The 14,663-nt window shown below is 27.3% G+C and overlaps 3 protein-coding genes across 3 annotated transcripts; all 3 read left to right on the top strand.

Moving 5' to 3' along the window:
* The first annotated feature begins 103 nt into the window (after positions 1-103).
* Positions 104-4,257, top strand: Strump (WASH complex subunit strump). Its single transcript, XM_027339708.2, has 4 exons — positions 104-3,057; positions 3,116-3,465; positions 3,547-3,818; positions 3,893-4,257. The coding sequence occupies exons 1-4, from the start codon at positions 207-209 to the stop codon at positions 4,053-4,055; spliced, it is 3,636 nt and encodes a 1,211-aa protein (XP_027195509.2). The 5' UTR covers positions 104-206; the 3' UTR covers positions 4,056-4,257.
* A 4,685-nt stretch (positions 4,258-8,942) lies between these two features.
* On the top strand, positions 8,943-11,010 carry LOC113790090 (uncharacterized). The gene is made up of 5 exons (XM_027339707.2): positions 8,943-9,155; positions 9,214-10,091; positions 10,159-10,302; positions 10,373-10,540; positions 10,606-11,010. The coding sequence occupies exons 1-5, from the start codon at positions 9,086-9,088 to the stop codon at positions 10,744-10,746; spliced, it is 1,401 nt and encodes a 466-aa protein (XP_027195508.2). The 5' UTR covers positions 8,943-9,085; the 3' UTR covers positions 10,747-11,010.
* A 1,504-nt stretch (positions 11,011-12,514) lies between these two features.
* On the top strand, positions 12,515-14,373 carry dao (down and out). The gene is made up of 2 exons (XM_027339703.2): positions 12,515-12,921; positions 12,990-14,373. Exons 1-2 carry the CDS (start codon positions 12,550-12,552, stop codon positions 14,247-14,249), a joined length of 1,632 nt encoding a protein of 543 aa, XP_027195504.2. The 5' UTR covers positions 12,515-12,549; the 3' UTR covers positions 14,250-14,373.
* The last annotated feature ends 290 nt before the right edge of the window (positions 14,374-14,663 follow it).

Below are 14,663 nucleotides of genomic sequence, written 5' to 3'. Positions count from 1 at the left end.
TTAGACTTTTTTATTTGAAAAAAATAATGAAAATAAAAAAATAAAAATTCGTATTTCAAAAAAAAATATTTCGTAAATATTTGATTGTATGTCGCAAAGAATGTTCCTGGAAATTGTACGGATCAAAATAAAAAAATTTTAATTTTCGGGTGTAATTTTTATTTATTTTTTTAAAATCGAATAAAAAACTAAATTGTGTTTAAAAAATGCACGATTTTCTTGAAGATAATAATGTCTGTGGTCAAAATCTATTACGAATCGTTTCACAAGGTAATGCTATTATTGCTGAAATTCATCATCTTGCCGATATGGTACCGAATGTATTTCGAATGGAAACAATCAACAACAGTTCAAATAATCGTCAGAATATAAATAATAATCAATTCAATGATTTAATAATGGATTTTAATTATTTCAAATCATCTGATGCAATTGAAAAACGTATCGAAAATGATGAAAAATTATTGATCAAAGATGAAGAATTTCGTGAAACATATATTGAATTATTGTCAAAATTTTACCTGTTATTCGAAAGCATACATCGTTATGCAATCGATTTGGAACGTTATTTAACCGAATTAGATGATGGAATCTATATACAACAAACAATCGAAACTGTATTGATGGATCATGATGGTAAACAATTATTATGTGAAGCTTTATATCTGATGGGTATAATTTTATTGACAATGGATCGTGAAATCAATGGAATTGTTCGTGAACGTTTACTAGTCTCTTATTATCGATATTCAGCATCTCGTTCATGTGATTCTCGTATTGATGATGTTTGTAATCTAATTCGTTCTACCGGTTATTCATCCAACTTAAAACGGCCATCAAATTATCCGGAAGATTTTTTCAAACGTACTAAAATTCGTACCAGTTTTGTACGATTAATTATTGGTCGTTTACGTTCCGATGATGTTTATAATTTATCATCTGTTTATCCTAAACCAGAACATCGTTCAGTTGGTCTATCCACACAAGCATCAATGTTATTTGTATGTTTATATTTTGTACCGGATATTTTATCAAATGAATTTGCAATAATGCGTGAAATAGTGGATAAATTTTTTGCTGATAATTTTATTATTTCTATCTATATGGGAACTATTGTTAATCTAATTGAACATTGGGATCCATATAAAGCAGCTAAAGCAGCATTAAACAATACAATTGATAGTAAAAATATACGAATCCTAGCACAAAGATTTCGTAACGAAATGAATGATTTGAATGGAAAAATACCACAATTTTTAAAAGAAGGTATCATTACAGAAGAAACAATTTTAAATAAAATTAATGAATATATGAATAATAGTCGTAATGCTAATGTTACATTACGTTGGATTATGTTACATACGGTAACTATGCAAGGTGATTTTATTGATACACATCATTCAATGAAACGTTGTCGTCAGATTCGTGAACAAATTATTACCGAATTAAAATTCAATTCAATTGAATTGTTTCATTTATTATTGAATACATCGGAATTTGAATTACGTATTAGAGATATTTATAAAAAAATTCTACAGAATCGTAATGATAAAGTGAATAAATATCGTGAAGAATCTTGTAGTCGAATCAAAGAATTGGCCGAAGTTTTTTCCGGACAAAAACCATTAAGTCGTATTGAACCGAATGCAAATCTACAGAATTGGTTTGAAAATTTTGCTAAAAAAATTGATGATATTCATTTGAAAACGGGTGATGATAATGATATTGATGATAGAAATCAGGCCAATCAAATGTCAAGAAAATTAGTACAGCTTATTAAATCATTGGAAGAAATTCAAGAACTTGGACAATTAGAAAGTAATCTACAGGTAAAACAATGTTTATGTGAAACACATAATTATCTTTGTTTAATGATCAAAACGATTGGCATTCGAGATGAAATTTTGATCACACAACAGATTATTGCCGATCTTTCATATGCATGGCGTATTATTGATGATTGTTTTACACAATTTATGCAAGAAGGAATTAAAAAAGATCCAAGTTTAGTTGCAAAACTTCGTGCAGCATTTTTAAAACTTGCATCAGCATTAGATTTACCATTGTTAAGAATAAATCAGGCTCGATCACCAGATTTAATAATGGTATCACAATTTTATTCATCCGAATTAGTTTCCTATGTACGTAAAGTATTGCATATTATTCCGGAAACAATGTTTACATTGATGGCTAATATAATCAACATACAAACGAATACGTTACGTGAATTACCAACACGTTTGATGAAAGATCAATTAAAAAATTATGCACAATTAGATGAACGTTATGAAATTGCTCGATTAACACATTCAATATCGGTTTTTACTGAAGGTATATTAGCAATGAAAACAACATTAGTAGGTGTTATACAGATTGATCCGAAAAAATTATTAGAAGAAGGTATACGAAGAGAATTAGTACGACAAGTTGTTGATGCATTTCATAATACAATTGTATTTAATTCCAAATCAAAAACTATTGAAATTCATTCGAAACTGGAAGAATTAAAACGTATAATGGATGGTTTCCGACGTACATTCGAATATATACAGGATTATGTTTGTATAAATGGTTTGAAAATGTGGCAAGAAGAATTATCACGTATAATTAATTATAATGTTGAACAAGAATGTAATGCATTTATGAAACAAAAAGTTCTTGATTATCAATCATTATATCAATCAAAATCGGTACCAATACCAAAATATCCACCATTAGATCAACAATCAACAAATTTTATTGGTCGTATTGTACAAGAATTAACACGAATAACAAATTATCATACAACAATCTATGTATATGGTATTTCAACATGGTATGATCAACGAACACGTTCAGAATTGATTGATTCGAAATTATTTTCATTAATATTGAAAAATTTTGGTGTATCCGGTACAAATGGTTTGGACAGGCTGGTTTCATTTCAAATTGTTGCCGAATTAAATTCAATTATTCGTATGATTGATATGAATTTTACACGTAGTAAATCAACAACAGAATGTTTTGCCATTATTGATAATTATCTAAATAATGAAACACCGAATGGTATTATAACTTGTAAGTATAATTTTTTTTCGAATAATCATAATTTTTCAATCATTTTCCCATTTGATAGCAAAAAGTTTTGTTGCTTATTATCTGCCTATGATGAATCGTTTATCGAAAATTCTTGCCAAATTATCTGAATCGATTGGACATGTTGGACAGTTACAAATTATTCGTCAAAATCTTTGTTACGAATTACGAATGGCATCAAAATTTCATGCACGACAATTATCATCAGCACTGGAAGTACTGAACAATTCATTGATTGCAGATTTTCAAAAACAATCATATAAAATCATCAATGATGAATCATTAGAAGCTACAGAAAAACTTTCATCAATTTTTAAAGATGAAAGTCCACTTTTATTTGAATTATCTAATTATCTTGAATATAATGGCCAATCCGAACCATTGCTCAAGGTAAACAAAAAAAACTAGAGATTTTTTATTACATTAATAACTAATCAATATCTTTTTCTTTTTTTTACCACAAAAAAAAAGATTTACACTAAAAATCGTTTGCCACCAAATTTCGAAAGCATATTATTATTATTGCTTATATCACAGATGCCAAAATTTATCTATGTTAAAGATATTAATGCATTAACATCATCAATATCTAGTCAGAAAAATAATGAATCAATCGATGGTATACCATTCACTTTTGGCATATTGACCATATTACGACAATTTCATAATGATTTGGCTATACGTTTTTTTCGTTTCAGTTCACAATTTGTTAATGCTTGTATTCAGGCAGCACATTCACCGAAGTAAGTTTTAAAATTTTTTGATTTTTCGTTCATAATTCTCTAATGAATATTTCCTATTATTATTATTATTATAGTCAACAAAAACAAGAAATTCCAATCGAAGCATTAAACATGTTACAATTTCTACATCATTGCTGTATATTTGGTGGTTATAAACGTAAATTAATTACACAATATTTACCTGATACAATATTTGATCAATTTCTTGGCCTTGGATTGTATTCATTTGCTAAATAATTTTTTTTTGTTATCTATTTATTACAAAGATTTTCTAATTTTACTGAATTCCTATTTTTTAAAAAACGAAACCAACAAAATAACAATGACAAGCTAAATTTTTTTGTTTGTTTGTTGCATACAAAAACAAGTCCCATGATTTTATATATGAACCTACTGATTAATTCAATCAGTAATAAAAATCAGTGTTTTTTCCTTGTCAGATTCGCGAATCTATTTTTTCGATGTCAACTTTTTAGAAGAACCTATTGTTTGTTTCCAGATAAAAAAAAAAGATGATAAACAACAATGACAGGTCAAAAAAAAAGAACAACAACCATTCAATGATGAATGACTTACAATGTCATCAAAGAAGTACATCATCAGATTCGGTTATTTCCAATCCTTTTTGTTAATTGATTTTTAATTTTTGTATTTTTTTAAAACCAAAATAAAAATAATTTTTTGAAAAATATTTTTTGAAATCGATTTCAAACTTGCATTCGATTTACGAGCGACTTATTCATAATGTACGTATCCATTGATGATATACGATCTGCAGAACGAAAAAAAACATTGCGAACAAAAAAATTGAAAGGTTTTATCTTTGAACTTTGACATTTAACAAGGCAATGGCACCATGACCTTTTCAAATTTGTAAAAAAAAAGATTATTGAAAAAATAAGCCGGTTGATTGATTATCTTTTTATCTTTTTTTTGGATTAAAAAAAATTAACGAAGAAAAAATTTGCTATATATTCAATTGGACATCATCATTGCGCGCGCGTTCGATTTTTTTTTTTTTTGTTAACTGTGTGAGTTCACAAGTTGTTCGTAATTCCAAAGTTGTTGTTGTTTATGTTTATGTTTCATCTTTCTTTTTATTTTCATTAAGAAATTATAATAAAAATTTCATCATTAGCATCTACTGCTGCTGCTGCGGATACTATAGAAAGTTTGTCCTTGTCCAAAAAATTCATTCATTCGGGTCGGCATAATGTTTTATCGAAAGAATTTCTAAAGTATTTGAGACTGTAAGTACAGCGAGAAAAAAAAACATTTTTTGATATAAATTAAATGTATTTTCTTTTAAAATCATTAGCATCATTATCTGTCTTAATAATCATATCACCGCTATTATCAACTATCTTCTATAGTATTATTTTCATTTGGTTTCGTTACAAATTTAATAAAAAATTAGATACATTTATTTCATTATCATCGGTAAATTATCATTGTTGCTACGTATGTTTTTTTTTTTGGAAAAAGGATTACTAATTTTAATAATCATTTTGTGAAATAAAACCAAAAAAAAAAAGAAACTCATCAAATTTGTCATTATTAATTTATAATTTTAAACGAAAAAAAAAAGATAATTTCTAGCCAAGTTTGATTCTCGCATACCAGCCAACCAAAAAAAAAACCCGGCATAATTTCTCTTTTAGGTAAGTTTGACCATTTAATTTTGTTCCAGAAAAACAAAAGTAAACATTAGCAAAAATTTTTTTTTGGATGTTTGCCAACTTGGCATCCGTTAATAGTAATGTTTACTTTATTTTTATTTTTTGTTTTGTTTCCGGATTTGTGCAAAATAGATATAGTAATGATGAACAAAAACAAAAAAAACTTAAAAACAAAGTAAATGTTTATATAGTAAATTATAAATTTGAATACATGCCATCTATATATATGAAATGATCTACAACATTTTTTTTTCGTTCCCGAATCATCATCATCATCATTGGATACATTCCATTATTCTGGCTTAGTTTTGTCAATGCACATAGTGTTCACAATTTGTACAGAATTTTAATTTAACCTTCCCCTATCTCCCCCTTCTCTTCATTGTTTGCATCATCATCATCATCATTTATGGTTTCTATTCTTAGATGATGATGACGTTGGATATATCCATTATATTTTATTGTTAATTTGTTGCTTCGACAATGATGATGATGTTTGTATGTTTTGTTTCTTTTTTCTGTTGTTGTTTATGGCATTATCTTTTGAATGTTTATGATTTATGTGTCTATATATAAACAATTCATGTTTCTCTTCTGCCTAGTCTGACCGGCTTTTTTTTGGAAAACAAAAAAAAAATGATATAAAAATACTTTGCAATCAATCGTTTTGGATTGTTATTTGTTTTCATTTATTCCAAAAAAAAGTATCATTTTCAGATCGATTAATTTGCGATCGAACGGCTAGAAATTCAAACCTACCTTCAGACGTAGATTTTTTTCAAGATTAAGTTTTCAATGTCATTAATCTTTTTTTTTTTTGGTTTATTGGTCGTTTGATTGTCGATTATGATTACTGAGGTCATCATTATCATTTGTGACAATGAAACAATGATTCGATTCAATGATTAAAAATTTTATTGATGTTTTCTTTTCTTTTTTTGTTTTTTTTTGTCTGTAGATTTTTATCAACCGTAACCGTTTGTGATTTTGAATGAAAAATTAGTATTGTTTGAACAGAGCGCCTAAGATTTCTTTGTTTAAAGATAAAATTTTCACATCCATTTTTTGTGGTGGTATTTTAATTCAAAAAAAAAAAAAATTAAATTCTAAATCGACCAAATCCAAACAACAAGGATATCAACTTTAATTTTTTAAAAAAAATTTTCGTTCAAAATGTAAACTATGTAATCCAGAAATGTTGATCAATATAAATGCTGGCCTTTCAATGTCGGAATAGATTTGGGCCATTTTCAAATTTCCACAAAAAAACGAAAATAATTATGTTGTACGAATTTGTATGTTGGCATTTCATTTGAATGATTAAAATTTTTGAGAGGTATGTTTGAATTGAATTTTTTCATTTCTTTTCATTAAAAATTATTTCATTAAATATAGGAATTCTCTGAAAAGGTATTCTACTTACCTGGATAATTTGTTTGGATTTTTTTTTTGGTTGCCATTTGTGAATTGTGAAAAATTCATCAACATCAATGACAATTGATCATTAACAGCAACAGTGTTTTTCAATATATTCCACTAAATTCAAAAGTGTTTTTCAACAACAACAACAAAAATCATCTCAACAAGAAAAAAAGAAAACAAAAACATTAGTAATCATGATTTCATCATCTTCATTTAAATTTCAACAACGGCATCGAGAACAACAACAACAACAACAACAATTTGATTATAATAATGATAAATTTGAAAATAATAATAATAATCATGGAATAGATAATCATCCACAAAATCATCGATTTTCTTCATCGATACAAATTATTAATCCAATATCAAAATATGGTTCAAAAACATTAACATTTCTTTATCATGGATGTATAAATTTAATGCTCATTCTGTTATTAGTGACTAAACATAAACCTTTATTATAACAAAACAACAACAACTGGATAAAATCTACGAAATTCAACAAAAAGTGTGATGTTATTATTCATTGTGTAATAACAGTTTAAGTGTGTGTGTTTTTTCTGTGTTTGTGTCTTCGGTTTTTGAAACACGAAGCAAAAAAAAGTGCTCTTCCGTTTTTTCTTTCTTGTTAGTTAATTGTTTTTTCCACTATTCTATATTTATGTTTTTCAAATGTTTTTTTCGGGGGGATAAAAATCTGGCGGCTAAATTTTGATAATTCGTCATCAAAGGAACAAAAAATATTGAATTTTTACCATTATAAATTGAAAAAAACGATAAATAAATATAGATAGATAGATATTTGATTGGCTTCAAGATTCAAAACAAACAAACAGACAAGTTAGTAATTTGATCATAATATTTGAATATCAATGATTTGTTTTTTTTTCGTTATCGAAAATTATTTATTTGTTTTTTGTTTTCATTTATGTTTTCTATTTAGGATTACTTATAGCTAATCTTTTGATCTTGGCCTGGTTTTTATCATCATTATCATCATCGAATAATTGTCATTGAATCATCCATCAATATTGGTTTCTTAATTTTTCTTTCGAAAGAAAAATAAATCCCTTTGAATTGAAAATTCAAAGTAAATATTTATCTGTATAAAATTTATTTTGGTTAAAGAATCATTGCGAAAATCTATAAACAAAACCAACAACAACAACAACAAATTTTATAAAAAGAAAACAAAAAGAATCAAATGGCTGCTGCCATAAAACGTCAACAGTCGCGAAGACGTCTTGCTGCAATAACATTTTTATCAAATATTTCATTAGATGGTTCACATCGTGATACTAATCTTGGTGTCATATTCAATTTAAATCTAAATCATCATCAATATTCATCAAATAACAACACAAATGTACAACAACAACATCAACGATCCAGTAATTTTTGTAATATTAATACAATTTGATCCATTCATTTTATAATGAAATTTTTTTCTTTTATTTTGGTAAATAGGCAACGATGTTGACCATAAAAGCTGTGTTGATAACACAATATTTGAGGCAACATCCAATACAATGGATGTTGCTGAAAAAGAGAATATCGACTGGAATGTACAATCATCATCATCGATAATTGATTCATCGGCTACAAAGATGATGATCATTGATGCTAGTAGTTGTCGATCAAATACGGATGACGATCATCATCATCATCATAATTTGTATAAAAATAATAACCGTTCATTAAGTATTGATGAAACCGATTCGATTCGTAATTTTGGTAATCAAAAGTATTCATATTCAATAAATTCCGTTGCATCTTCATTTTCATCGGATAATTCATCGCCCGGAATCAATTCAATCCATAATATTATTAATAATCAATTAACTAATCTGCATCAACATCAACAACAACAACAACATTATGTCGAACCTCATTCAGCTGATGTAGTTTTACCATGTTCTTCAAATAAGATCAATGGAAATGAACAGATTTGTTTTGGTTGTACACGATGTACAACCAAAACATCAACCACAACAGCTAACAATCGAATTCATTGTTCAACAATATTATCTCGTTCGATTGAGGAAAATGCACAAACACAACGTCGTTTTTGTTCAATTAATAAACCGACAGAATTGAGTACAACAAGTAGTGGGAAGCACAAAAAGTAGTCTAAATGATTCATCAGAGAATGAGAATAATGAAATGAATAATAATAATTCAATTGGTGGAAAACAGATGAAAACTGTTAATTATGGTAGTATGGAAAATCTAGGTAATGATAATTTCTTTTTTTTTAAATTAACAAAAATTAATTTGAAATTTTTGTTTAGGTATGAAATTTACTGGCAATCTAAATCGTATACGAACGACATCATTTGGTTCACATAAATCAATAAGTTCCACATCACAGCGTCTCTGTAATCGACCATATCATGATGTATCATGTTGTGTAAATAAAAAGAATCCACAAGAAACTATGGGTCGTAACTATGTGTTTATTACAGCAAAAACACGTCAACCAGTTTCGGTATTTTCATCCATACCGGTCAATCATAAACGTAATTATCATCATCAATATCATTCATCTCGTTCGGATTCTATGTCCACTACAAAAGAACATCATAATAGTTTTAATTCAAGTAATAAACGTAGTACAAGATATATTTCTGGTAGTCGTCAATTATCAACAATTACTGATGGTGACTCGTCGAATTTATTGATGGGCGTCATTGATGAACAATTAGGATTAGATACAATTGAAGAAGAAATTTCATTCAGTCCATTACTACGAACGAACAATAAAAAATTAAAACCAAATAACATATCCGAAGCAATTGTCTACAATAATTCGATCGTAATGAATCGTTGTTTATCATCATCATCATCAACAACAACAACATCATTAAGAAATAATCACCATCTTTCCGATTCATTTGTTGTTACGACCAATGAAATTACAAGTCCAGTGATATTGGGAACAATTCCAATTAATAATAATTGCATCAGTAATGATAATGATCAGGGAACAAGCTTGCCAATTACAACGGAATTTCCTTTGAAAATTGATTATTCAACCGTAAATTGGCCTTATTTTGCAACGGCTTCACCGCAATGTTTGAAAGAATTGGTTTATCATCCTAATTTGTTGGATGATCCGGAATTGATTGCTGGAAAGCATTCCACATTGTTAGCATTTCCATCATTTGTGGTATGTTTTTTTTTAAGAATACTAATTTTTTATGGATGTTGTAATTCTTTTTTTTTTTGAATTCTAGACTTCAATCATTGATTATGTGAAACCACAAGATCTGAAAAAAGAATTGAATGATAAATTTCGTGAACGATTTCCGCACATACAATTAACATTAAGCAAATTAAGATCGATTAAAAAAGAAATGTGTAAAATTGCCAGAAATGAGGTACGTAATAATGTTATGAATTTCTGTCTTTATTTATCCGAATTTTTTTTTCTTGCATCAAAATTAATAGTGTGGATTGGATTTTTTGACTATCGCTCAAGCATATGTCTATTTTGAAAAATTAATCCTTAAATTGTTGATAACAAAACAGAATCGTAAATTATGTGCCGGAGCATGTTTAGTTTTGTCAGCCAAATTGAATGATGTGAAAGGAAACGATTTAAAACTTTTGATCGAGGTTTGTTTTTCTTTTCGTTTAAAAATGTAATTTTTCATTTTTTTTTTCATTTCAATTCAATTTAGAAAATTGAATCAGGCTTTCGATTGAATCGTAAAGAATTACTGAATACTGAATTTGGTGTTTTGGTTGCATTGGAATTCAGTTTACTATTGCCAACATGGCAAATTCAACCACATTATCAACGATTAATGTATGAATCTTAATGGGAAAAAAATGGGTGATAAATCAATCATCAACTTTGACGAATAAAACAAAAATTAGATTTTCACTGTTTCATTTTTTTAAACAAACAAAGACAAAAAAAACATTTTTAAAAAACAAACAAAATCCATTTATATTTCAATGTTAAACTTTTTTTTTCACAAACAAATTTTTATTTTGTTATCATTTTCATTTTTCAAAATCAAACAAATAATCAAATAATAATGTTTTTTTGTCCATGGACAAACTATACGAAAATTCAATAATGTTTTTTTTTCAATTCAATTCAATTCATTGATCAAGCAAAAACTAACAAACCGTTATGGCCATCATTCATAAAATAATCACTATGATCAGCAAAAAAAAAAATATTCTGTCAACAACAAAATCGTGATGATTCTGTACTTTCATACCTGATCTATTTGCTGATTCTGATTTTTTTTTCTTTCTTCAATCTTTCAATGGGCCACTTATTTTTCTTCTTTCTATTTATTTATTTTTTCTTTTTTTTTTCGTTATCTGAACAAAGAAAAAAACAATTCTTAATATCTGGATTATTAATAATGTGATTCATCGTTTTGATTTTTGATTATTTTTTGCTGATTATTCTGTCATTACACAAGACATAAACATAAAAACTATTACTACAGAACTATAACTATTTATTATATCCTTGTTATTATTTTTCAATTTATATTTTTTTTTCTCTTTATAAATTCTTGAATCATGAATATTTTTTTTTCGCTTTGCTTTGCTTCATTTTAAATATTCAAAACACACACACACACATAGGCGTTAAGGTAACAAAAACAAACCAAAATCAATGGATTCTGTAAGTAGGTGATGTATGTTTGTCACCTTGTAACTTATTTCTTATTTATTCAAGTTTGTGTGTGCCAGGTGAATTCTCCTTAGAAACTTTTATCTTTGCGTGTGTGTGTTTGTTTTTTTTCTCTGCTTGTTATTTTCTTTTCTTTTTCCGTTACTTTTATTAGTCCAGGCTTTACATTATCATCCCCAAATACACATCTATCCTAACTATCTATCTGTCTAATATAAAATGGCTATACGATGTGTCCAATGAGATACTTATGAAAATAAAAATAAAGTTTTGATTGAATGAAACAAAAAAAAGTCTTGTTCATTTTTTTTCTTCGTAAGTCAAGTGTTTCGATCCGAATACAAATTGGCATTAGAATTTTTTTTTTTTTTTGAATGACCGAAATGTTGGCCGATCCCATCTTCAATTCTAATTGAATTATCTGGTTGTTGTTGTTGTTGTTTTTCACTATTACACTGAATCGGGGGAAAAAAATGAATGGGATTGAAATGATGATGATGATGATAAGGGTGGATGTGATGGTGAATTAGAAATGCTAATTCATCAGAAATAATAATAATCAGTGGTTCCTCTCTTTATATAATGGTCAAAAAAAATCGATATTCTTGAAAACCGGCCCCAAAAGTAAACTTTTTTTTATATCCAACAATAATTTCAAGTGTCTTTGATTTATAGTCAAGTTTTTGATGATTTGATTTATGAATTTGGTTGAATTTCATTTTTTTTTTTTGCTGATTTTGTTTTCGCTGAAATCTCCAAAGAATCAAAAAAAAACAATTGCCAAATTCTCGAACGAGTCGAATAATGCGTTTTTTCCATTATTGAGTGAATTTGAATTTTGAATTTGATTTTATTCAATCGAATTTTGATTTTTTTCGATATTGTTTCTGGATAAATAAAAATAAATAAATGAACAGTTTTTGAAGAAATTAAAAAAAATAATACTAATATCTTGAAATTGCTTATGGAACGACGATCAAAAACAATGTCGATTAGCCAAACAAGTAATTCTAATTATTCAAATACTAATATGGCAAAACAACGTAAAGATTTATATTTATCAAATCTTGTTGAATGGATGTCTAATGATGCTAAATTGAATGATATTTTTATGAATGTTGAACCTGAAATGGAAAAAGATTCACAAATTTTACAATATTTATTGGATTCAGGAAAATATCATCTTGATCGTGCTGAAAAAGAAATTAGAGCAGCATCTAATGAAGCAAGAACAACTAGTTATAAATCAAAATATTTAAGCCAAAAACATCAATCAAAAGGTCAACTTAATCTTGATTTAAATGATACGGAAGAAGCGACCAAAGATTTTTCCAAGGTATAAATATTAAAATACCCTTTTTTTCAATGTTTAACGTTTTTTTTCTCATTTCAATTGTTTCAAAGGCAATCGTTTATCAGCCACTTAATAGTGAATCAGATTATCAAACATTGGCCAATATTTATATGACACGTGCACGTTGTTTTCTTCAATTAGATGATGAAGAAGCTGCAGCAATTGATTTTGAATTTGCACAAAATGCTGCCGGTAATCAATATGTTTGGTCAACGATGAATAATTTGGAAAAAGATATTTATGGAAAATTTAAAAATCGATTATCCAAATTATTTAATGATCATATGGCCGGTGAACAACAACACCAACAACAACCGCAAAGAAATTTTCAAATTAATGAAAATGATTTTGAAATTGTTTGGGATTCAATCAAAACAACTAAACCATGTACAATTGTTTGTCGTAATGATAATGTTGGTGAAAATATTTCCGTACTATTCGAAAGACCAATCGTTAAATTTAATACACGAACATTTGATAATTGTAATTATTGTGATCGATATATAAGAAATTTTCTTTATTGGCCATGTCAATTTTGTTCATTAGTTGTTTATTGTAGTAAACAATGTTATGAAAAAGAATTTGAATATCATCGATTTGAATGTGGTCTAACAAGATATGCAAGTCAATTGCCTATCATGATATTAATGTTACGTTTTTATTTTCGTACACAAAGTTCACCAATTTCGCCATATTCATCCGAAATGGATTATATTCGTGAATTTTTACAATCAATAATTGAACGAAAAAATTATGAATCCAAATGTTTATTATTGAATGTTTTTCGTCAAACAATGGATAAACATAGTAAACGTTTAGAATTTTCACGTAATAAACGTTATTATTATGCTGGTTTAATAATGGCTATTGAATTTACCTATTTGTATGATGTTTTTATGCAAAATGGTATTCAATGTAAATATAAACGATTAAATAATCCAAAATTGACGATGAAATGGGAAACATTTCAATGGTTAACAGATATTGATAAATCAATATCAACACCGAATGATTTGATTGTAAGAATTTTTATCGATCTAAAACGTTTTATGACATCACCATTCACTAAATTTGAAATGGAACCAGTAGATTTTCGTGAAAATTTTCGTAAAGAACGTCGTCTATTATTGTTGACCGGAATATTCTTTCCACAACAACATATTTGTTTAACTAATTTGGAACCAATTTTAAATGATGAAAATGGTATGGTTGAAATTCGTACAAATCGTTCGATCAAAAAAGATCAAGAACTTTTGCTTCATAAAGAAATGAGAATCATTAACAACACAACAACCATTGATACTAATTGATTTCTCTTTGTTTTTTATTGTTGTTGTTGTTGACAACTGTTTTTTTCAATTAATTTTGTCATCTTTTTTTAAAGCAACAAAGAAAAACCGAATAGAGAAACAAATAAAATTAGATGACCAAAAATTTATCTTTTGTATTCATTTTGGAGATGATAGAGTGTGCAAAGCTAGTTTTTTCGAATGAACAAAATCAAATAAACTTACCAAAACCACCAAAGTACAAACAAACAGTGATTTCTATCGCAACTTCTTTATTTATAATGAATGATTATCATCATTAAATTTTACCATCATCATCAACCGACCTTACTTACTACCTTTTAATATTATGGACACATTAAACACATTTGACATTATTATTTTATCCAGAATAATTTTTTTTTCCATTAAACTATTGTTATTGTCAATGCATTG

The sequence above is a fragment of the Dermatophagoides pteronyssinus genome, unplaced genomic scaffold (assembly GCF_027571235.1).
Source record: "Dermatophagoides pteronyssinus isolate colony J.1.1.1.1 unplaced genomic scaffold, Derpt_VIB-CSIC_2022.12 sq0006, whole genome shotgun sequence".
NCBI lineage: Eukaryota > Metazoa > Arthropoda > Arachnida > Sarcoptiformes > Pyroglyphidae > Dermatophagoides > Dermatophagoides pteronyssinus.
This window is presented reverse-complemented; position numbering and strand designations above follow the sequence as displayed.

What these genes read in the sequence shown, in the direction of transcription:
- Strump (XM_027339708.2), top strand. Translation starts at nt 207, where the DNA reads ATGCACGATTTTCTTGAAGATAATAATGTCTGTGGTCAAAATCTATTA. An exon ending in AATCCGAACCATTGCTCAAG is followed by an intron (nt 3,466 to 3,546) that starts GTAAACAAAAAA and finishes ACAAAAAAAAAG; the next exon opens with ATTTACACTAAAAATCGTTT. An exon ending in CAGGCAGCACATTCACCGAA is followed by an intron (nt 3,819 to 3,892) that starts GTAAGTTTTAAA and finishes TTATTATTATAG; the next exon opens with TCAACAAAAACAAGAAATTC.
- dao (XM_027339703.2), top strand. Translation starts at nt 12,550, where the DNA reads ATGGAACGACGATCAAAAACAATGTCGATTAGCCAAACAAGTAATTCT. An exon ending in CGACCAAAGATTTTTCCAAG is followed by an intron (nt 12,922 to 12,989) that starts GTATAAATATTA and finishes ATTGTTTCAAAG; the next exon opens with GCAATCGTTTATCAGCCACT.
- LOC113790090 (XM_027339707.2), top strand. Translation starts at nt 9,086, where the DNA reads ATGAATAATAATAATTCAATTGGTGGAAAACAGATGAAAACTGTTAAT. An exon ending in TGGTAGTATGGAAAATCTAG is followed by an intron (nt 9,156 to 9,213) that starts GTAATGATAATT and finishes ATTTTTGTTTAG; the next exon opens with GTATGAAATTTACTGGCAAT. An exon ending in TAGCATTTCCATCATTTGTG is followed by an intron (nt 10,092 to 10,158) that starts GTATGTTTTTTT and finishes TTTGAATTCTAG; the next exon opens with ACTTCAATCATTGATTATGT.